Below are 24,056 nucleotides of genomic sequence, written 5' to 3'. Positions count from 1 at the left end.
AATGTTTGTTTGTGCAATCCAACATGGCAGGTTATTACTAGTTTGGCTACAAGAGATTGCACCATCTGAGTTTACATGGTTTGATAGCCATGAAAAGTCCAATCTGTCTGGAAGATTTGTGCAATCTGTACTTTTCCCTTCTCTTTGATACACAAACTGCTATATAAAACATCAAGAGGGCAGAGAGAGGACACCAAAGTCTGCGATATCCTGCAAGCTGACAGCTGACATGCATCTTATCCAAAAGAAAGGTAAGAAGCCCCGATGCAGCCCCAGATATTCGTATGTCCGGAGCTGTTTGAATGTGTGCTAATGCTGAGTCTGCTGTCTGTCATCAGCCGCCCTGGGCATTAAAGGCCTCACCATCCTCTGCGTTGTGCTCGGCCTGTTCACTAATGCTGAACCTGCTCAGGATGCAGAGGGAGAGCTGACCTTTCTAAAGCTGAAACTAGAGTCTTTGAAGGACCGCATTAGACACCTGTGTAACCAGTACTCCGACCTGGCACACAACTGTTCAGCTCCAGGTACCGAACGTTCAGCAGATGAATGATAATTCAGTGCTTGTTTCTTGTTCTGCACCTTTCTATAAATTGTTTAACTTGTATATTTGTCTGTCCCTGTGTCACCTACAGCGATCAACTGCACAGAGTGTCCTGATGGGTGGGTTCACGTAGGGGATCACTGCTTTGTCCTCAGCAAAGATACCGACGGTTGGCTTAACAGTACGCTCAAATGTAAGGATATAGGCGGACATCTCGCCATCTTGACCACCAAAGAAGAGCATGTGAGAGTTTCTTTTTACTTTAAATGTTTTGAATGTATTTTTTTGGAATTCACAAGTGCTAAAGAATTTGACTGTACATAATTTTAGGACGCTCTTGAAAAAGAAGCCAGGAGGATTGGGACGTTTAACCCATTCTACTGGCTTGGGCTGACTGACATTGAGAACGAAGGAAACTGGAAATGGGTGGACAACTCAACGCTTCAAGTCTCGTAAGTATGAAGATGACTCAAATATCAATGGTCTTCTCAGGATGGCATCATCATACAAAAAGTGGGTGATCTAACAAAAAAAAGGATAAAAGAATAAAGTACAAAGCATTTCTGATGGTTTTTAATAGATGCAGTTTACAAATGATCATCAGTTAGAGAGGCAAATAGTTCTAGTTTAAAACAAGATAAATCAGCTGCTATAGCTTTAGTGTAAAAAACCCTAAACAGTTACGGGGTTTCACTTATGAACTTTTCTTCACTGTAACTCGAGTGTGATGTCTGCACCTGCTGTGAAGACCACACAGGCTTTTCTCATGAATGCAGGAACTTGCACTCTCTCAAATGGCCAGCAGGGGGCACCTTCTATAGATGCAGAAAGAAGTCAGACTGTAGGGAAGTCAATAAAAAAAATCACTCATGAACACTTTCCTAATGCCTTATTGTTTCAATTGATAGTTATTTTAACACAAAATTATGCATTTTTGTAATATAAGATCAGATTGTAGTCAAAAATGAGGATTAGGCCTGTGTTAAACCAGAGTGTGGTTTAGCACAGGCCTAATTAGTGATTGATACGCTGCTGCCTTAAGAGCTGCAGTGCTCCTCGGGTCGCTCATCGTCATTGCTAAACTCAAGGTTTCATGGCAGGACTTTGCAAACCAGTGGGTGACACCATGCTGGTTGTGTCCATTTTTGATATACAGTCTATACCTGGTAGAGAAGCAGTTGGGAAACAGTAAAAAAATTTTTTTTTAGCGTGATTGTTGTTTATGTCAGTTAAATGACTCCTTTGGCCACTGCTAGATAGATGTACAGATCAAATTAGAGTCTGTTTGGTAGTGCAGATTGTACTAAAAATGAAGGATAAAACGATTGGTGAAAACATGAATTATTAATTTTAGTTTAAAAAACAAAATGAAAATGCTGACGCTAATTGATCATTTTGCTCTTTAATCATATTTACTTAGTTAAACATTCTTAAACAAATATTTCTATTATTATGACAAATGACAAACACGACATTTCTCTACAATCCTAAAACAAACATGCATAAATGAACACGCTAGTCTGAATAATCATTCGAGTAACCTATCGTTGGTTTAACGACAAACATTGTTGCATGGAGCTGCAGCACCTGCCTGCCTACACACTGAGAGCTTTAGAGACTTAAAATGAAGGCCTGGGTGTTTCTGTAACGTTGCCATCATCTTTTATTTAGGTTTCATATGCTGTAAAGGAAACATACAGTTTGACACCTACACAGAGTTTTGGCTCATGCATGTTCACTAAAGACTTAACAATAAATGTGCTTCTTTTGAGAAAATGGTGATCGAGCCAGAGGTGAGGATCAGCATCGATTAAAATCAACCAAGATGGGTTCACAGAGCTCGCCAAGACCTTAAAGAGCATTTTCAGCCTGTTAATCGGGCTTTTGTACACAGCAAAGGTTTCTTGGCACCAAGTACATAATTACTGGTTTAGGTAATGGGGGGTGTTTTTATTTTTATAGGTGTCATATTACTAATAATACTGAAGAGGTTGCTGAAGTCTCTGGACTAGCCTATGGTGTATGTGAAATGAATTCCCTCCAACAGACGGTGTTTAGATTTATAGATGTTTTAATATAATTGCATGTCTCATTATGTCATGGCATTTTTCCATCAGAAAATTGCTCGAAGAAGAAAACTAGTACTGTTTTCATGAGAATATCACCATATTAGACATGATGAAAAATACAAAGCATAAACATTTAATAAATAACCTTTGCGGCAGTTCCCTGAAAACCTGATGGTAGCGCTGGAGGACAAGTCAATTTGATCTTTTTTTGCAAGTTTTTTGCAAAACTTCACAGCAATTCATCAACTAGTATGTAGGTGTAGGCATGTTTTGCATCAGTTCCTGCATCCTTTACTCTAACTATAGTCACAACTACAAATCTGCACAAGGAACCATCCTGTAAATAAACAGGTCTTTTAGCTGATGATGGCTCTTGAAGAATAAAGAATTACTTAAAAGTAATGCATCTTCCCCTTAGCAAGACAACTGTTAAAACAGTGCACAAACTTAGCAGGTGAAATGCCACTTCAGCAGAATTTTAATGAAAGTAATGTTAATCTTCTTCCATCTGCGTTTTAAAGATTTTGGAACACACTGAAGTCTGAGCCGGATAACAACGAGTCCGCTGGGAAAGCTGGAGAGGACTGTGCGGTGGTGGACACCCAGAATCAGAACTGGTACGACGTTCCCTGCTCCTTCCAGTATCGACGAATCTGTCAGATGGACGCCATCCCGCTAAAGTAGCTCAAGGGGACCTCTACAGGAACGTCACTCAGAAAGATTTTGATGCTTTATTGAAAACATCTGCTAATGTTTCTACACATTACAGTTTTCATCTTTCCACTTTCAGCAATAAACTATACACAAATAATATGCTGCGTATGTAAATTTACAGAAGCATCGACACATCTGAAAGCATTACAGACCTCCTCAAAAAATATACATAAAGGTACAGGAAATTTAGTCTACAGATAGACTCAAAGTGTAAATGAATTAAAGTTACAGACGGTAATAATCATACATAAAATACATAAAATCAGTCCAGATTGCCTGATATGTTTGATCCTCAATCCAACAAAACTCTTTTGTATTTTCCAATGTGGCAAAATGAGAGATGTAAATCCAGGTAATTCAGGTAAATCAGAACATATCAGATCAGAAATTCAGCGTGTTCCCGTTTCTTCTTAAAGATCCGGTCTGCGAGCTTTCATGTTCTGTAAAATCCTTTTGGTTTGGGGCTGAAAAAGAAAAAGTCCCAGGTTTCTGTTTGAGTTATGGAAACTGACGCAGAACTACAAAAGCCAAATCATGAATGCTTATTTAAGTAATGTTCGTACTTCAAAAAATATCTCATGGCTCAAAGTGTCATTCAGATTTTAGTGCTGATAACTGTGCATGCTTGTAAATGTGGCTTTGGAGCCATTTTACCAGTTCAGGAAATGGTTAGTACGTACTTTTTGCATTGGCAGAGTCGATGCCTGCGGAGTCTCATTTTCTGCTAATGTGAGTGACAAAGAGGCAGACAGAGAGAGAGAGACATAGAGGGGTAACTCTTAAAGCTGAACTAATAACTCAGTGTGATTGAAAAGAAAGGAATATGAATGGCTGAACTGTACTTTTCTGCGCCGGTAGTGGATGAAAGCGAGCACGAGGAGGAGGAGAAGGATGACTGCTGCGCTGCAAATGATCACCAGCATCCACACACTCAGTCTGGGTTCTGTACACAACAGAGACAGACAGTCATCAAACAGTATACAGTATAGAAAGAACACATCATGTAAAAGAAGTTTCTGTCTTAAAATTTTGTGGTCACAAGGTCAGGCCCATGTCACACTTCCTGCTCGTCTCACTTCCCGTGCTTACCGATCTTAAGCAGTATCTCAACTGACGTCAGCTTGTTGCCGCCCTGCCACAGCTCACACCCCCACTTTCCGTTATCTTCTTTGCCCACTTCCGGGACAGTAATATGGGTGGGGTAAAGGATGTAAGGGGACGATGTTTTAGGTGAAGTCCAATTTAACTTCATATCATTGGGCAGCTGTTCACCAGTGCTGCAGGACAGATTGACCTGCTGACCGTAGATTAGCTCTGCTCTTGGATGGGCGATGACTGGAGACGAAGCAGAAGAGAAAGAATAGAAATATAATAAAAAACATGCATTTTATAAAATAAGTTGCTTCAAAGAAGTTGTCTGTAACGGCATTTTCCTGAAATCAGACTAAAACTTTGGCCACGAAAGCAGCGAGGATGTATAAACAAGACATTTTGATTTCTTTCCCAAATAAAAGCTTGAAAAACCCCCCAAAAGGTTTGGCTTCAAACCTCCACATGTGAATGCTGTAGAAATTCAACATCTCACATCAATATTTAAATATAGCTTTTATCATTTGAATATAATGAGAGTTGTGGGTTTGCTTGAGGACAGTCCAGAGAAATTGTGTTAGAGGAGCAATTTCCTGTGAATTAATACATCAGATCTGTTTCTCATTCAGATTTTTGTTTCTGGATCTACTTTAAAAAAACATTCAGCCGAAACTGAGAAATCATAGTTTACTTCATAAATTCTCATAACACACGGTCCAATTAAGATTCACTGTGTTAGCACGCTGTTCTGGCAGAGGGGATGCTTAATACACCCAATTAAAACAAGAGGAGCTTGTGAATGAGAAACATGTCACACTGTGGACACTTGCAAATAAATTCAGTAGCAGAGAAATGAAAATACAGGCAGAGCAGGCAGGTGGCAAGAGTGGTCACAAAGAAAAAATAACCCTAAATATAACAGAGGTGAGTGCAACACAGAGCTGGTCTTCTCAAAAAATGTGACTTACTTTCCAACACCACTACGTCTACTGTAGTCTTCAGAGTCCTGTCATTTTTAAATTTCATTGAGCACGTGTAGCGTCCTCTGTCTCCTACTGTTGCCTTTGATTTGGTCAAAGACAGATTTCCGATTTTAATGTTATATACAGGAGACAGTCCTTTGACGTTGTCTTGAACCTTCTTCCAGGTAAGTTTTTCCAGATCGAGGGAGAAGAGGTGCTCTGGATTGTCAGAAAAGGTGCCTGAGGAGAGTTTAGGAGCAAAGTGCCACTGAACTTCCTCAATCTCCTTTTTTTTCACTTGGTCCCAGGTAACACCAGGAATTAAAGAACAAGGGATGGTGAGAGGCGAAACTGTGGATGTATACTGATGTGAAGGCACAGGGGCGAGGTCTAAAATGGAGGAGAAACTGTTAGAAACATGATCTTAAAGATGAGGATACACAACTGTGAAACAAATGCAAACACACAGAAACTCACCCACAACTGTAACAGAAACTGGGAACTTCTTTTCTTTGCCATTTTTTTTCACTACACAGTCCCACTGGCCATGGTGTTCACTTCTGGCTGTAATGCTGACTGTTCCTTTGTTTCCTTCTCTGTTTCCCTTGGGACTGAGCCAGTAAATCTCAGGTGGGTTTTGAGGAACACTTCCCAGACTGCAGGTCAGACTCAGACGTTCGCCAGACAACAGAGGAGAGGCTGATTTCTCAATCACTAGCACAGAAAACAAGCAGAATAAAGGAAACAGAATAGAAGTGATACATTTTTTATTTTAAAATAAACATTTTTCACATTCGTAGTTTAAAAAAACAGATTGTCATGTCCAATGAATTTATAAAGGCCATGTTAAGAAGTTAATAAGTTAAACTGCTCTTACATCAAACATCTCAGGACACAAATTAAAAACATGCGCTATATTTGAACAACTTGTGTAGGACTGTTGAATATGATGCAGATATGTAAATGACCTTATTTTTGCTCTTACCATTGACTTGAATAACTTTAAATGCAGTGATGGAGTCACGACCGCCTGCACTGATTTTACAGACAAAAGTCCCAAAGTTGTCTTTCTGTAAATTCTTTATGATCAGCGAGGCACCATTTAAGGACAACCTGTTTTTCCACTTCTCATCTACAAGGCAGAAAGTTATTGTTAAAAATATTTTTTTATTTACCTGTTTTTACCTGTTCAGTAACAATAAATAAATAAATAATATATACATAAATATATGGTTTACCATTACTGAATGCCTTTCCACCTAAGGGGTTGAACCAGGCAAGTTGATGACCATCCTTTTTTTCAAAATACCAGTACACATAAGATTGTGCTGGATAGGACGTTGACCCCAAGGCAATCGTCTCTCCCTCCTTAGCATAAATCTCTTCCTCAGCACCTACAAGGATGAGAAGGATGTTATGTGTTAATATGGAATACCAAATAGTCCAGTTTCCAAATCAAAATAAATGAGTGTGCAGTCAGGGCGTCTTACCGGTAGTTGACACAATCACAGCAATAAGAAGGAGAAGGGACTGAATGAAGTTCTTCATCCTTGTTATATGTCTGAAAAATATAATAAAAATACAGTTTATAGATTTTTATAGTAACTATAAGCTTTATTTTTTATAGCTTCTTCCAAATGTTAACTTTTTTAATTAAGACTTCAAGCCTGATTTTGTACAACTTTCTTAAAAGAGCAGAAAAATAACCAAGAAAATTATTACTTTCTTTGCATCAGAAAGCCCGAGGTGTAATTGTTATATATTATATGATCACAAATGCATGTAGTCCTTTGAAACATATACAACACAGCAGAAAACAATAAAGAAAATCTCCATGGAATTAAATTCCACGTCAGTCTGCTGCACATTATTGGTGTGTCAGAGCAAATACAGTGAAAAGTGAGTGGGCCAAGTATGGAGCCTTGTGGAACACCGCCAGCACTTTTTTTGTTTCAAGTATTGAATTATAACAATTGATTTCTGTGACTAATAAAACACAGCTTTCTATATGACTTTGCTGATAAAGAGTAGACAGAGAGCAAACAGGTCTTCGATGATTAAAAAATTGAAAATTAATATTAAATATATTTACCATTATTCTTTAGTTTATATGGGAAACCCAATTTACTGTTCAATTGTCTGAGATTTGCTACCTGAAATAATACTTAAAAAAAATGCATTGATTGATTGATTTGAGGGTGTTTAGTAGTGATGTTGTACTTCGCTGCATGAGAATCAATTAATAAATAACTCTCTATGTAACCTGTAAATGAAACTTGAAGGTCTTTCAGAGCTGTTGAACAGGTCTGCAATACATCGTAAATATATCGTACTATATCTAATCATTTAGTGACAAACAAGAAGAAAAGTAGATGTTGAAAAATAAGCATTTCAGTAAAAATGAGTCTTTAGTTTAGTTGTAGCGTCCTGTGAATATTGAAGTCTGCTGCAAAGTGAAATCATTCAGCAGGAAGCAAAGGGGGGTTTGTGGTGGTCTCAGATTTTGAGAGATTTGAGTAGATAAAAGACAAGTAGTTCAGAGAGCTGAGAGTAGGCGGCCTGTGGTGGGCTTTGGATGAAAAGAAGCAGACAAATGTTGGAGGGAAGAGGCACAGAGCGTAAGCTGGCTTGTGGTGGGACTTGATTTAGTGAAGGGTGCAGATTCTTATCCCAGTCCTCCCTTCTTCTGCCTCTCACACCCCCTCTCTTCCTCCTGTGTTCCACGAAAGACGGATCTCTCCACGCTTAAAAAGACCACAGCACCGGCAGCACACCTAGACTGTGGTTTAAGGTAGATGTTTCTCTCCTTTTTTTTCTGTGTTTCACCCCTTATCTCTGTTTTTCTTCTCTGTGCCTGTACGCTGTGTTATGGTTGTGCACAAAAACTGTAAAGGTATTTTTGTGTAAAAAGATAAATAAATTAATATTTGAAAAAATGTTAAAAGAGGGCATTTATGTACCCTCCCAACAAGCACACTCTTGAAGGGGAAGTGGCTTTAAAGTAAGATTATGAATATTTCTTTAATGTATAAGCCGATGTTCATTAAAGAGTTTTTATTTTGAATGAGCAGATTGAGCGAATCAGATTTATTTGTGCCACACTCCACAATTTCCAGAGATCTTAGGAACTATTTGACTGATAAGACTTGAGTTCTGTATCAGATTTTTCTTTTTTCTAAACACTTTAGATCAAAACATAAATCGATCAAAAATAATAAATTGTTTTGATTGAAGAAAAATGGCAGTGCTGTGACTATAACGACATGATTCTCTATGAGACGTGGATAAAGCTGTGGGCTCTTTATTCATGAAACAGATGAAGATCAGAGAATTGTTTATCAAAATATTCTTCAATAGTGAGGTAAAACATAACTTTACGCCTAAATACATGTTTTTTTTATCGGTGACCGAATGCGTTTTAAATCTAAATTTAATGCGCTGTTATATATAATATGTGGAGACACACGATAACTGCTCGTGTCCAGTTATTTTGAGTTATTGTTTAAGGTTTAACTGCTAATAGATATTTAAACTTACGGCAAAATTAAAGGTTTGCGGAGTCTCTAGTTTGGGCCAGCCCGGGCGCCGGCTCTCCATGTCTCTGTGCAGTAAAGTTCCCCCAAATACCTTTAATAATATTACAGGTTTTCACTAGTTTCACCATTGGAGGGAAAATCAGCTCCACGTATGATGCACAATGTCCTATGGGCTAAATGTGCATAAATGTGTTGGGATAAATATAAAAGTCACCAAGTCCTCCTTTATCCTACTAATAGCCTCATTACTCACATGAAAATAATAATAAAAATAATTCTTGTAACAGCTTTAGAGTGCAATCATCTCTCTAGGGCCTCATACTTAAAATCTTGAATTAAAAAAGCTAATTGTTAGCGCTCATAGATGAGCCAGCTACCAGAAGAAGAAAATCAACAGGAAATATTAAAATCTGGGGCGTTTTTGTGTTGAGGGAGAATGTCTCAGAGAATTTATGCTCCAATATAATCTATTTCACTAGACTGACACTGCATAGTGTTTAATATGAATTGTGTCAGAGTTTGTAAGAAAAAATAATGAGGGTAGATTGGTGATGGAGTGAAACTGATGACAAACTGACGTTCAAAGTCATCGCACCTGTGGAAGTATAACCCAGAAACCAACATGATCGTATCTGCAGTCAGGAGGGAGCTACAACAACAAATACAGAGACGGGGGGAGGGGAGGATGAGGGTCAGACACAGCAGAGAGATGAAGGAGGGGAGCTGAATGAGCAGAGAAGCCAGATTAACAGCAGCATTTCATTTCATTCATCTCATTTTTTGTCTTCATTTGTCTTATTTATTCTTTTTTTTTTGGCCAGGCTTTAAAATTTGACAAAAAGTTATCTTTAATTTTTCACCATCACCTTTAACATATTTTATTTATGGAGCTTAAGAAAGAATTAAAGTGTTAGATTGTTTGTTTTTCAGAAAAATCAGGAATACTTGTGTGTCATAAAGCGTGAATTTGTGTGTAACTTAAAAAATAACTGTGATACACAACTATCGCTAATGCTACGTCAACATATTTAGTTCAAGCTAAAATAATCCACCGGTGTAAATGTTTATATCCTATTTTGTTGTAAATGTATAATTTGAAAATTACACATAAGTTTTATGCTCAGCGGTCATCTGTTTTGTACGGGTCGGTTGCACAGCGCTTAAACGATTATATGTTTTTTAAAAAGTTAAATGTAAGAAAAAAGAAATACAAGAAACTGGATTAGCATTTTAACATTTTTAATAATACGATCTGAAATTACATTTTCAGGCAACGTTTAGTGTGTGTTTTTTTAAAATCCTCCAACAGGTTTATTATTTAGTTTTTTCTTTCAGTTTTTTGTTTCATATCTGGAGAGGATCGTCACTGCGCTGTCGATTTATAAAACTTACCTTGGAGCTCTAATTGCATAAAACTCAGCATGATATTCTGGCTCCACTGGGCCTGCTGAGGCTTTACATGTTTATATTTCAAACTTATTATTTAAAAAAATGTGATACTGATAATTCTAGTATAAATTAACTTTACAACGTTTGCTGTGGTTCTGAAATATGTGTGTATTAGGTTAAAATCTGAAAAATTACACAATACTTACAGCGGCTGCTCAGTGCAGAGTGTCCCTCTGTGCTCAGTGATCCGGAGTCGGTCGGAAGTGTTGTATATTTATCAAACGAGCCCTCGTTTTAAATGCCGTTGCACCTCCCTCAGCACTGATTGGCCTGGAAGACACACACACAGATGCTGATCAGGCCCAAAGTCAGAAAAATGACCTTTGATTGGTTGTTAGACTCTACTCAAGATCAGTTTTCTAAACTTTTCTACCCCCTTAAACTGTTTACCGTTGGGTAATGTTTAGAGTAAACAAAATATCTAAGATTCATATACACAAAACACTGAAACGCATCGCTCTGGCAGTGTAATCATGTCGTCATTTAATCAGTAAAATTAAATGGTTTTTTTGAGTCTCTGTTTTTACTTTTAATCTGTCCAGTGGCTATAATAACAAATAGAGAACAAATCTTAATGGGGTAAAATGTCTTAGCTCATTAAGTTTGAGATGCTGTTTATGTCATAAACTCTGTGAAGGGTCTCTCCGGACTCATTATCTATCCTTAGCACGTTCTAAGCGGCACATGAGCCGCTTACAGACTAATTTATTGTAATTTTCCACTGGTCTTATAATTGTACCAATTTAGATACATAATTAGTGTATCAGAATTCAAGCATGAACTGCTGAACCAATCTTCACAAAAACAGTTGACGGATGCAAATTAAAAATGCGACATTTCCTGGAGAGAAAGTCGGATAAAGTGCAGAATGGAATGAGAAAAGCAAAAAGTTTAGGGATGTTTTTTTTTTCTGCATATATGAGATTAATTTATATATGACGGAATAACAGACTTCATGGACTTAAAACCTTCAAGTCTATCGACGACGGTGCAGTGCAGCGTCTCTTCTGTAAGGTCTCACTCTCACACTTCCATGACCAGTCCTTTTCAGAACCTTTACGCACTTTAAAATTGCCCTTATCGTTCATTTTTTTCCATCTTTGACATGTTTAGATTTCTTCCAGAAAGCAAACAAATATTGCTGTCTGAACACGGCGAGCGAATCATCAATCAGCCAATGATCACGGCCTAAGTTTTAAAGTTCAGAACAAGATGAATGGATGTTAAAGTAGAATAAAGTCAACAAACACAATTACTTTGTCAAAAGTCACGATTTATAAGTCCACCCAGCCGTGCGTGTAAAGGTGCTAAAACACAATCGTACAAACATACCCGCCAGAATAAATGTTCACAATATTTCTTCTTCAGCCGTTGCTGAGTAGCTTAAATGTTACTCATTTTTTGATGTATATAATCTGTTTGTGCTTGTTACGGCGCGCCGCCGAAGCTACAGCATCGAGTAAAACATTCAAATCCAACATACGTCAAAATAAAAATCACTGTGTCATATTATTAGGTGGTAACTAGCAATAAATTTAAATTTCCTTTCAATCTAAGATTCTACGAACTAATCTTTGGTAATAAAACAATTGAAATTTGAAGATTTGGCGCGTAAAGAAAATCTTGCCTTTGCGCGTTTGATAAGAAAAGACCCGCCAAACGGTCAGCGTGGGTGAAAGCGATCAATAATTTTTTATTGAATGTTTCCGTCTTACATAATTCCCGTTTCTTTACGCCTTACCAGCAAATTTGTATTAAACAGACAAACTGATCAAACTTCATCAGAAAAATACTGGGTTGCGAGTTTTAACTTCAAATGACCGCGTGGACTCATCTATGACGTTAGCGGTGTAAATATTTGTCTTTAATCTTTAGTCATGAAAACATTTCCTACCATGAATTCATCGCTCTGCTTCACTCATATCTTTTCATAGATTACAGGAATTGGAACAATGGTGTGTCAGGGATAATGGAAAGTTGTGTGGGGTCATGTATGATGATGGAAATGTTTCTGGTTTGTTTTATTTAAATGTTTTTACTTGGAATCGCTGCATAATAATGTTTTACAGTGAACGTAGCTAACAGACTCAGAGAACCAAATCTGCAAAAGTCGAGAGGCACGTACTCGATGCCCGATGACGATGAAATATTGCGAAAGCGTTTGAGTTGGGTAAACTTCGGCATCAAAATGATTTAAAACCGTTACTGATTACATTCGAATAAACACAAATAGAGCCATGTAAATTAGGTTTTATTGTATAAAGTATAAAGGGGTCATTTTAGTTGCTAAAATATCTCAAACCCTGTTAACAGACAAACACGTGAATAAAAGGTTGACCAGATTTAGATCTATGACGGCCAACATTAGCCTGTAACTGTAACTGTGCTAAATGTAATTATCAGCAAACTACTTTGTCCATTTAAAAAAAGGCACGCAGCATCACACAATCCAGTTCATTTTACCAGAGTGTGATCAAGTTCATGGTTGAGGCAATATTCTTCTTTTCTCTGACATGAAGGCAATCAATCGTCATCAGTCAATCTGCCATGCCACCAAAATTCATTTATATGTATAGCTTGCAGAGTTTGGGCAGTCCAGGAGAAATATAACAACACCTTTCTCTCAATCTCCCTTCTTGACCTGAACAGTGATATAAAGAGTCCCACAGATGACTCTTGTTGGGGATCAGTATCATAATTTTGAGCTTAAGATTTCAGGTTCTGTGCACATTTCACTTTTCACTCTGTAAGGTACTCTGATTACTGCTTGTTCTTATTTGCACTCCTAAAATGCAGCCGAGTCACATTTGCGCTCGACTCAACAACAACATCTGTAGATTTCTGTCTTTTCTCACTGTTGTCAGCTTCTCAGAAGTTGTACACACGAACTGTATGGGTGAGTACAGTATCGCCTTACAGCTGCGGCAGCTGTGCTGATGTGCTAGATAAAACGCTACACTGCAAACAAATGACAAAAATATGAGCATCTTTGATGTCCTCAGAAAACGTGAGAGATCCTGTGACTGGAAGATTACGTTAAATTGAATCAAAACTGCTTAAAATTTGGGCGCAATAACAGTAAAGTACTACACTTTGAAGGGCAGACCTGAGAGGCTCAGCAGCATGTTAGACACAGATGCACTGACTCTGTGAAGAGTTAACATGTGGCTGTTTATTCTGCTGAAATAGAAGCTAATCGCTTATTTTTCATTCAAGAAATCAGATGATCTCTTCCATCACAGCTAATGAAGGCAACAGGGATCAGACCGGTGCTGCAGAAACACGCTGCTGAGGTGGTTTAGATACAGGAACCACAACAAGGACAAAACAAACATCTCACACACGTCTCATGTGTCTCTCTGAGGTTTTTCTCCCTGCCTCTGTACTGCCTTCATGAAGGGCTCACACCTGCTTCTGTTCCTTCTGAGCTCGAAATGAAACAAGCTTTTGTTCACTCGTAAAGCAAAACCTTCAAGTCTGTGCTGCCTCACCCAAACGTTTACTTACAGGCCTAAACGAAATGAGCTTTTAAATGGAGCTCCTTTCAGATTACTCGGATATAAAAGCTGCTGCAAAGCCTGAGATCAGCGTGACACCCCTTTCTTTCCTCGGTGGATGCATATTTGTTTATGAGCTGTGATTTTGATGGAAAACACCTTGAAAGTGAGGACTCCCTCATTAGTCACACACGCCTAACGAGGGGGCGTGTACCACACTGTGTCATTACTGAAAAAGAAAAAGACAAAGTGTGGGCCACAAGCAAGAAAGACGGGTGATTCACTTTTTTCATATGCCTCTCATGCTTCCTCAGCCTCCAATCTCTCCTACAGAGGGTTTCCCTCGGCAATCGATCTCTATTTCCTGTCTCTGACTTGCGCTGGTTTTATTGTATTTGATAAAATTACAGGTTAGAGTTATGGCGTGCGATTTAGCCAAAGATGGGAGGATGTGCTGAAGGTGCTGGGTGTGTGCTGGAAGAGTCTGTGGCTGTTCTCGTGTTTCATAAATAAACAAAATGTCAGTGGAAAAGAGGTTAAGAATCAGAAACAAGTGACATTCTCCGTCAGTGCCTGAAAACATTTAGTCTGTTTCATCATGAGGGGAACTTCATTCAAGCTTCTTTGAAACCTCAAACTTGTGAAACATTCGCAAAGACAGAAAAGTTTACTGTCTCTCCCACTCATCACTAAAACCTCCATCATGAGTATCTGTAAGTTATTTTTGGTTTGTGGGCCGCTGGATGATCGTTTTTATCAAAAGGAAAATGTAGATTTTGCCACAGTTCATGTAGATTTTCTAATTCATATGGACTGCACACAACTGCTACTATAAATCTGTGATTAAGATGATGAGGTTAATGATGACGTTTGTTTGCAGTGGAAACACTGCTGTATATTTCCACAGCGCCTACAGACATGTATGCAGCATTTGCGCTGAGCGTACCTAAGGTACGTTACTGCATTCCTGTAAGTAATCGAGATAATATGGTTATTCGCTCATTGTAATAAATGAATAAACAAAATGGAAACAAAAAACATTTGATGTCAGCTTTAGAGCATTTCTCAAAACAATGACACAGACAAAATTCAGTTTTCAGTCAGTAATGTTTTTCTGTACATCCTACAGTTTATATCCGGAAATTATGGAAATGTTTTGCAATTTTTTTTCCATCAACATGCATTCAAATAAGAACTAAATGTCTACTCCTGCATTTTAATTGCATAAACAAAGCATTAGGCAGAAAACCATTATTCCACTACTCACATGTTGCCACTCATTGTACAGACAGCCACATTCAAAGTGTCAGGAAGAGTTCAGTGATTCCTTTGCTACAACTGCCCAATAGCTACAAAACACACTAACCTGCCATTAGATTAAATAATCAAATCATTTAAAAAAATATGCCTCACATGTGCATTTGTGCAGTTTTTTTGGTGGCTGCAGGCTCGGCCCTGCGGCGTTGATGGTGAGGAGCCTGCTTCCTAATGCCGCTTCAGAGGCAACAGATGAGGCAGATTTTTTAATTGGCAAAAATCATCTTAAAAGTTAAAGGTAAACTAGAAGAAATAGAAATAGAAAAAGTGTTTATATTTCCTTTGATAATGATGATCATGACCTGCAGCACGAGTCAAAAGTTTAGACACTGATGTTTCAAAAGTATCTGTGACAAGTTTAATAAAACTACTGATGCGCAAATACACAAAATAAAACACAGTCAACAGGAAGCCAGTGTGCTCTTTTGGAAGATGTAAATGTAAACATCATTAATTCGGAAGTGAGAAATTTAAAGATGCATTTGTCGTTTAGTTTTCCACTCGCTGGGCTGCTGCTGATTTATCGCAAACAGTTATTTAGTAGCAAAGCAAACTACAAGTAACACACACACATATTTGGTAAAAGACACAGCTTCCTGGTTCTGTAAGGCAACAGAGGCTTAACGTACTCAGCTGATGTCGTTCTGTACCAACTCTTGTTAAAAAATGTGGAGAAATAAAGAGATAATTCACTGTGACCGAGTGGGTCATCTCTCATATTATTATCTACTAATTTCTACCTCACAAAACAATGTTTACTCAGTTCAGTCTAAATATCTATAGACTGTTTAAGAAAAATGTCAAAGAGTCAGTCACCTGAACATGAAACATAAACATTTCGCTCTAAGCACTTTCTATTTATTTTCCATGTGGGTAGTCAAATCAAGTGACACACTTTTTAGCACGAAATCCCCCCCTTCATGTCTGCTGCAGCTCATTAAATGTTAGAAAACACTGACAGAGAAACACACAGAGGTAAAGACTTAATGCTACCTGCTTTATTTGTCACATTAACTTTAGGACGTGTTTTAAGAATGAAGACAATCTCTTACATTAGAGCTGTATTAGACAACCAGTATAGGTGTACAGTGAAAGAGTCCCTATTAATGTGAACCTACTGAAACAGGAAACCCAGAAAACACACAAACAAAGCTGAAGAGCATTTAACAAAGCCGGCCATAATTTAACCATCATGCTTCATTTCCTGGTTTACTGCATGTTACCCTTTGCCTACTAACAACACTTTCACTTCTTTAGTTTTAAAAGCCAACAACACACAGCAAGACGAATGGGAGCAGCTGAGACGTCGCCTATGAGAGGACAACTTCAACAAACAAGAAAACACATGATTTCAACCTGTGACCGGTCACTGACCGATCACCCTCTGCAGGTTGCTTAAACAGCGATTCCAGTCATGAAAAGCTGCTCTGACACTAAAACCTGCGTGGAAGTGAAACACGAGGGGAGTTTACAGCAGGGAAATCACCCAGCACACGATCATTTAAAAAAGAATGAGGAAATTCAGTTTTTAAAAATGCAGAGAAACTAAAGGAGTGCACCTGCAGTGGGGTTACAGCTGGCTGCTGTGTGCTGCCTCTCCCTGCTCTGAAAGCTCACACATCATCCTGCTGATTATTGCAACTGCTTTTTTTGTTTGTTTGGTGTTTTTTGCAACAATCTGCTGCTGTTTGGCATTCAACATAATATGACACAAATTTGTAATGATGGTGGCTACATTGCAACTTGTGTCAGGGTCATTACGCAGTTTTTTTTTTCTTTTTTACTGGTGTTTGCAAAAAAAAAAAAAACAACCTCTCCAAATACTTCAATATAACAAACTGAAGTAGAAATCAAGGACAGTTTACAGAGTTTTGCGCTGTAGTTTGTGCCGATTCCTTTGTACAAAAAAATATTAACAGGAAGCTACTGTAAACTGTAAAAAGTACGTTATATATAATTCCTTTTTCTTTGGTGTTCAGAGTATTAATTCAGAAATTTTATGGTGGTTATTTTAAGCTATTACGTGTTGAGGCTTTACCACCATCAACGAGACTCCTGTAGGGTTCAGTTGTGCTCACTTTCGGGGTAGATGCTCTGAAGTTAAATACCAAAGCATTCCCCTAACCATGTTGTGGAAGAAAAAGGGGAACTTCTACAAAGCTGATATCTTGTCATAGTTTGACAAAACCAAGAAACTAAACTCGGGGTGCCCGAGTGAGAAGATGCTGCTACAGTCATGTGAAAAAGATAAAAACACCCTCTTTGATCTCTAAAGTTTAATGTATCAGGACATAATAAGAGAGATCTGGTTCTTAGCAGTACTTAACATTATTTAAATACAACCACCAATCAACAGCAACATGTGACATGACATATTGTGTCATTATTTATTTAGCAAAAGTTAAAAGTTAAGAAGAAGTTTATGAATAATTAAGCACATCCTTAAACAGTAAAGGGCCGTTTCTTATATAGCGCTTTTCTACTCAAGGACTCAAAGCGCTTATACATTTTGCCCCATTCACCCATTCACAGACAAGCGCTTGTTTCTACTTCTACAAGCTTGTTAACTTACTGGCATACAAATTGGAGCAGGGAGGGAATCAAAAGGGATCCAACTTCCGATAAGCAGATGACCTGCTCTATCTCCTGAGCTACAGCCCACATAGCAAAACTGGTATGGCCCGGATCTGGCCCACACAATGTGCTTACACATGGCTCACATACCGCAAAGAATGACGGCCCTTTAGTGGTCCAGATCTGGTTTTCCAGAGGTGGCCCACACATAGGCCAGCACAAGGCCAGTTGTAGGCACACTGCTGGTCCTGTGCTGCCCCAGAACAGTTTCAGCTCTGGCCCCAGATGTCAGCCTAATGTGTACCTTAATCAAGCCAATAACAACATGTACCGGAACATAATAGTGCAAAAGTAACATGAGGAAACTGTTCAGACAGTGAATGGACTGATTCTTATATAGCGCTCCTCTACTCTCCCGGATTACTCAACATGACACATTGCCCCAATCATACACTTTCTCTTAACTGAGTGCTTCCTATCTACATTCATACATCATGGAGAAGTTCACTCAGAATAACACCTCTGAGCAAAAGTTTGATAACATCATGGAGAAGCTCACGGCTCTCCAACGGGAGATTGAGAGACCAGTGTCGGCTTTGAAATTCTCATGAGCTGTTCGCATAAAATAAAAAACACCATCACTTCATCCGGCTATCCCTTCGGCGCCAGCTGTGGGCTCAAGGCTGGAGCCGAACAAAAACTCCCTGATAACGACTGTGTTTAGACCGTTCCTCCCATTCCATGCAAGGCCACCTGGGTTGGCTGGAAGATTGTTTACCTAGCCTGGCAGGGCGAAGGACACTGTCTCAGCTGAACTCTGGACATGCACACACATACACATACACATACACTGATATGCACACACTCATCCCCCCTCCCTTTCCAAACGCCTTCGATGCTTGTGCCCTACAGGAGAACACGGTGGGTCTGAGCCCGCGCTGGAATGGTAGCGCTGGGCAGGGCGGCTGCTGTGTCTGCTTCGGATTACTCCTCACCCCCCACCCATCCCTGTAGCTTGTCACGTGTTCCATAATGTTGTGTTGTGGACTGACAGGGGATTCCTAAGAATCTCCCAACAGTTCTTCAGCTAAGACAATTGAGTTAGAAAACACAAACACACTGCAGTTGATTTCACTTGCAAGGGCGGCCACAGAGCGCTCGTACACAGAGAGACACTCACGGACTCGCGCCCTGCCACTGTCTGCATTCTTTATACAAGCTGATTACAGGTGTGTACAAAGATAACAAAGTTATTCCAAGACCTCAGAGCTGAGGTTCCCCTTTTCTACATCTGTATGTATGTTCTAGAAATAGAGGAAGGTGTTAGTTGCTAAAATAAGTTTATCACACAAGAGTTTATATGAAAAGTCACGTAGACATGTGGTTTGCTTAACTAACCTTAAAAGGACATATTTCATGCAGCTGATCACATTATGTACAATTTTCTTTTAACATGGACATTTATGTGCTTTTGTGCAGAGGAGTTTTTTTGTTTCCTGTTGTAGTAGAGGTGTCTTTTTTTCCTCTTGTACTTTCCCATTGTAGTGTATATTTCAGTGTTTTTTCTGTAACGCTACCGATCTCCGACTTGTTCTGCTGTCACTGTCCTGAGTTGACAGTTAACTTTATACGAAACGCTTTTAGAAATGTGAAGCAATCTGTCTGACAGCTAAGTCATGCAACAGAACAACGATCGCAAGCACAGCAGCAAACCAAAAATCAAAAATCAAGATGTTACAATGGCCCAGGAAAAATCCAGCCCTCAACTGGACTGAAATGATGTGTTGGGACTGAAGAGAGTTGTGCACAAATGAATGCCTACAAACCTCAATGAACTGAAGTAAAAGTGCAAAGAAAAGTGGGCCAACATGATGTGAGACACTGATAAAGTCATACAGAAAATGATTATTGCTAAAGGTTGTTCTGCAAGCTCCTAAATCGTCTATTTCACACACAGTTTCTGCTTTTACGTCTAGTTTTTGTTAACTAAACAATGAAAGGATTTAATCTGTCACATGTTGTTGTTTTTTTTATCTTTAAGGCTAATACCTTATAGCATCACATATTTGTGTTTTATAGTTTACTGGAGAGAAGCTTTGGAAGTAGACTCTTACTCTGATACTAACATACGCAACACTACCTTACAACCCCCTCACAGGTACGCGGCCATACAGCTGCTGTTATAATATGCACATTTCTTTAACTCTACTGGCCTGATTGGAGGACAGGATATGGTTGCCGTGGTAATGGGAGTGTTGCCTGCAAATCCCTGCTGAGGATCAGATGATATTTTATTATGTCCTGATACATAAAAGTTCAGAATGGGAAAACGGTCCACTTCCTTTTTTCACATAAGCGTAATTTCACAATAATATGCTGTTTATGGAGGTTGCACAAACAATAAGTACATGTACAGCAACAATGTCCTTTAACAGTGACATTTCTAACCTGCTGATATCAAGTAAAAAATTTGATTTCCTGACCTGAATTTGGCTCCTGATGGTTTGTAGCGATGGAATGACAAGACAAATGGAAATAGCAGAAGGAGGGACACACCCTGGTTCAGAAATTTCAGTTTCACTTTGAATGACTGCATGTTTGTGTCTATGAGTGTGCACATTTGGGTAATACAGTGAAAAAGAGAACTGACTAATGCAGTCCCATGAAAAGGGAATCCTAATGTCTCATATGAGAACACCTCCAGTATAGACAGGTTATATTTTCACAACAGGGTAAGGGAAACACATCTCAGTAATCGCCTACAGAGAACAACAAAATACATACAGTGTGTGCCTCTAGGAGACTTTTTGCTCACTACTAAAGTCCAAGAAGAAGAATCAAGTACACTTAATGACTCTTCACGATGATATGCAACAAAAAGAGTAAATCAGCAGCACTTTATTTAGTCTGTAATAACAATAAACAGCTTTTAACTGCTCTGAACAGCTTTATGGGTGTTTCTGGATAAACAGAGATAAACAATTCAGTCCTTCGAACTGTAGGAAGAGCATCCAGAGCATAAAGCTGAAACAACCAAGAACCCGGGGACATGGGGTCGACATTCACAGGCCAAATCAGCCAACCAACCTCGATCCTACTGAGCAAACTGAAAACAGACTTCCCTCGAAACAAGCAAGGCAAGAAGACAGTTCTGCAAGTAAGAAGTGCCAGCTGACACCTGTGAAGTGCAGCATTCAGCTGTACGACATTTTGGTGTAAAAAAACCAAACAGTCAACACATTAAGCTCAAGTTAGCTCTTCTGTTTCAGAGTTCGTGTGCTGCAGCGCTGTGCTGGTTGGCCACTGATGGACTGTCTCCGACATGTATGTTACCAGATTTAATTTGTGTCACGAAACATTTAGTTTTAGAGCAAATTGGAAAATAGAAATGTGCACACACAGCAGAAGTAACATACAGATATGTGAAAACCAGCAAGTGTCTTAGTTAGAAGTTGGGCCGCAACGTGCCGCCTGAACAGCTTGGGTGCACTTTTCTACACTATTGGCGTTAAATCTTTGAGACTCTGTTGGGGCGGATACTCGCCACTCTTTTCCAAGATATTCCCTCATTTGATGGAGAAATCAGTTCAGTACATCGGCCTAAAATCATTCATACTGGGTTTAAATCGTGTGTCTCGGGAGGCCGTAACACGTGATTCACATGGTTTTATATTCGAACCGTTCAGTGACCCCTCGCGCCCTCTGGACGGGGGCATTTCCATCCTGGAACAGACCGCTCCCATCAGGATAGAAGTGCTCCATGAAAGGATAAAGTGCAAATCAACTTTGTGGTTGCTTGATTTCTAGTGACGCTTTGCTCTCGAGGGACAAGCCCCTCAAAGTAAAAAGGGGCCACTGCATCGCATCGCTTCGCTGGCAGGGTCGGGGCTTTTCAGGTTTTTCCTTTAATTTGTTACCACTTCGTAATATCACTTTTAAAATTGTGAGTTATATGACTCCTTTTAATCTCTGGCAGTAGATAAAGCATGGAGAAGCTAAAAGGAGGCGATCTTTTAAAGCGCCCGCGCAGAAGGAGCCAGGTAAATTTATTTTTTAGTATTTTATGCCAGATCTTTGTTCATCTGCAGCCGCTTTGCCATGTTTGCTAGATCTAATTTTAATGGTGCTTATCATGAGTAAAATTTAAAATACTATGATACCACATATTAGTGAAATCTAGACTGTTATCCTGATATATTGTTCAGAGATAAGAAAAGAAGCACTATCTAATCTCAAGTGAGATATTGCTAACACTAAATTTTTGCCCATTTTTATAATATTAATCAAAAAATTTGAGCCTGTTTAATACTACACTTATTTTATTTCATATTCGAGTGAGAGTACAGCGCTTGGTAAATTTCATTTTATTCATGTATTTATTTGTTCATTTATTTTATATTGGCAGTTTTCATAGGAACCATTTTCAGTTTCAGGGTCCTCCTAAAACAAAACCGGCAGGACCCCGAGGCCACGCAGGCTCACTGCGTGCCTTCACGACTCTTTGGGACCATTCAATAAAACAAGGCCATCATTGATGTAACCATCGTACGCGTCACCTGTCCTTAACGAGAGGTCAAAACTTTTATTTCTGAAGGTAACCTAGTTTGGATACCTGTGTAATACCTCTGAGTTTAGACTTTAAAGCAAACATGAGATTTTACCACTTAGTGTGATCTAAAGTTTAATTTCCTCAGTATAACAGCTGAACTATGCTCTGTGTTACAGTTTACAAGGAGATTTGTGTTAAACAAGCAAATTTTTCATTATATTACAATCATTTGTTGCCCACCACACGTAGCATTTGAACTAACCCTGCTATAAGTTGATTTTTTGGTATCGTCTCACATTGTATTTCTGAAGACAGACGCACGCTGGAAGCTTCTCAGAGTTAATTGTTTGTTAAAGAAAACTCAGCAGATAATGTGCGATCCACACTCAGCTGTAAATGGCCTTTACGAGGGAACACTACAGGTCTTATTTACCTGAACTAAATAAAAGCGATACGTTACTGTCGACACTATCAGTGCCAAAAATATAAAAATAAGATAAGCTGTGAGGGTTTTTTTTTCCTTTTTAAGGCTGTTTTAAGTCAGAAGTTTTACCTTGTGAAAACATTTGTAACGTTATATACTTAAAAAGAGAAATACTTTACTACAGTGTACTTCAGTAATTTATAAATGCCGTAAAAGAAACACTTTACCAAATGTGTTATAAATATTTGAAGGTATTTGAAGCTTTTTGAATAACGTTGCTATTTACTTGCAAAATTAAGCGTTCTGCATGGCACAAGGCCTCCAGCAAAGCTAGCACTATCATGTTTTAGAGGAACAACACACACACTAAATTTAACGTTCAAGTAAACCTCCCTGATTTTAAACTGTTAACTGTACTTTAAATTTCTATACATTTCTTCCAAAAATTACAATTAGTTTATGCCCTGATTGCGTAAGATCAGGACAAATTTAGCATCTTATTGCAAAATCAACAACGTGTTGCTGGCGCTGCTGTTATTGCATAAATTTTGATCTTTACGTTAAAAGAGACTGCAGAGCAGAAAATTCTATTTTAGGCATTTCTGATGTGACATTTTGAAATCCTCCTCAGGGTTGTCATTAGGTTTAAGCACATGAGAGAGACTAATGAAGGCTGAAAGACGTCCCATAGAGGGTAAAATCTACAGATCAGGACCGGCTCATTTGAGAATTATTTAAGTCTGATGATAAAACAACCATCAATCTTTCAGTGTTGCCGAATTTAATTCATTTCATGTGTTGACAGTCGAACACACTGAACACTGGCTACGAACTGTGGATCGTCATTTTCTTCTAATGATATATATAAATATATATGAAAAATATTGTGCCGGTTTTTCAGGCAACAAACACAAACATGAGCAGATCAAATTCAAGACAAATCAGTCAAATTTTTTTTAAAAAGCGGCCTCTGTTGGGCCCACATTTGAATCTTGACCCTACGTGCCCCTTTGCGTCTATCAGAGTGGATCTTTCGCAGCGTCTCTGACATTTGTCAGCATGTAGTTATGATTCGAGCCCCTGACATGTTGCTATCCTGTTTAAAGTATCCACTCGCTTGAAGAAAAGCTTTTAAAACCTGCTACTATCACGTAAAACACTAAAGTATACATAGAAAGTATTACAGAGTACTTACATGGGATCTTCTCAGTACAGCTATGAGTTCAGCTTTGACACTTGGTAGGCTGTGTGCACTGCAGGTGTCTCTTTCAAACACACACACACACAGGAAGTCAGCGTTCACTATGATCTCATCCCCTCTGTTATGCACTTAAT

The 24,056-nt window shown here is 38.7% G+C and overlaps 2 protein-coding genes across 4 annotated transcripts; one reads left to right on the top strand and one right to left on the bottom strand.

Moving 5' to 3' along the window:
- The first annotated feature begins 102 nt into the window (after positions 1-102).
- On the top strand, positions 103-3,421 carry LOC116323814 (perlucin-like protein). The gene is made up of 5 exons (XM_031744277.2): positions 103-251; positions 339-524; positions 633-784; positions 872-993; positions 3,132-3,421. The coding sequence occupies exons 1-5, from the start codon at positions 230-232 to the stop codon at positions 3,292-3,294; spliced, it is 645 nt and encodes a 214-aa protein (XP_031600137.1). The 5' UTR covers positions 103-229; the 3' UTR covers positions 3,295-3,421.
- cd4-1 (CD4-1 molecule) lies at positions 3,328-24,043 on the bottom strand. 3 transcript variants are annotated; one of them, XM_031744218.2, is made up of 11 exons: positions 23,917-24,043; positions 10,507-10,630; positions 6,866-6,936; positions 6,614-6,769; positions 6,361-6,507; positions 5,853-6,089; positions 5,382-5,765; positions 4,414-4,659; positions 4,167-4,267; positions 4,005-4,048; positions 3,328-3,788 (listed from the first exon to the last, which is right to left on the bottom strand). In XM_031744218.2, the coding sequence occupies exons 3-11, from the start codon at positions 6,921-6,923 to the stop codon at positions 3,758-3,760; spliced, it is 1,404 nt and encodes a 467-aa protein (XP_031600078.1). In that variant the 5' UTR covers positions 6,924-6,936; positions 10,507-10,630; positions 23,917-24,043; the 3' UTR covers positions 3,328-3,757. The 3 variants fall into 3 exon arrangements, with proteins under 3 accessions (XP_031600078.1, XP_031600080.1, XP_031600079.1); XM_031744220.2 differs by having other exon boundaries at positions 4,005-4,045; XM_031744219.2 differs by lacking the exon at positions 23,917-24,043 and adding an exon at positions 20,232-20,254.
- Between the last annotated feature and the right edge of the window lie 13 nt (positions 24,044-24,056).

The sequence above is a fragment of the Oreochromis aureus genome, linkage group 11 (genome assembly GCF_013358895.1).
Source record: "Oreochromis aureus strain Israel breed Guangdong linkage group 11, ZZ_aureus, whole genome shotgun sequence".
Taxonomy (NCBI): domain Eukaryota; kingdom Metazoa; phylum Chordata; class Actinopteri; order Cichliformes; family Cichlidae; genus Oreochromis; species Oreochromis aureus.
Note: the sequence above shows the minus strand (reverse complement) of the source record. Positions and strands in the feature narration are given on the sequence as shown.

Excerpts from the sequence above, each read along its gene's own strand:
- cd4-1 (XM_031744218.2), bottom strand. The coding sequence starts at position 6,923 with ATGAAGAACTTCATTCAGTCCCTTCTCCTTCTTATTGCTGTGATTGTG. Across the intron at positions 6,090-6,360 it reads TAAAGTTATTCAAGTCAATG|TGATTGAGAAATCAGCCTCT; the intron begins GTAAGAGCAAAA and ends TTTCTGTGCTAG. Across the intron at positions 4,268-4,413 it reads TGAGATACTGCTTAAGATCG|AACCCAGACTGAGTGTGTGG; the intron begins GTAAGCACGGGA and ends TGTTGTGTACAG.
- LOC116323814 (XM_031744277.2), top strand. The coding sequence starts at position 230 with ATGCATCTTATCCAAAAGAAAG. Across the intron at positions 252-338 it reads GCATCTTATCCAAAAGAAAG|CCGCCCTGGGCATTAAAGGC; the intron begins GTAAGAAGCCCC and ends GTCTGTCATCAG. Across the intron at positions 525-632 it reads ACACAACTGTTCAGCTCCAG|CGATCAACTGCACAGAGTGT; the intron begins GTACCGAACGTT and ends TGTCACCTACAG.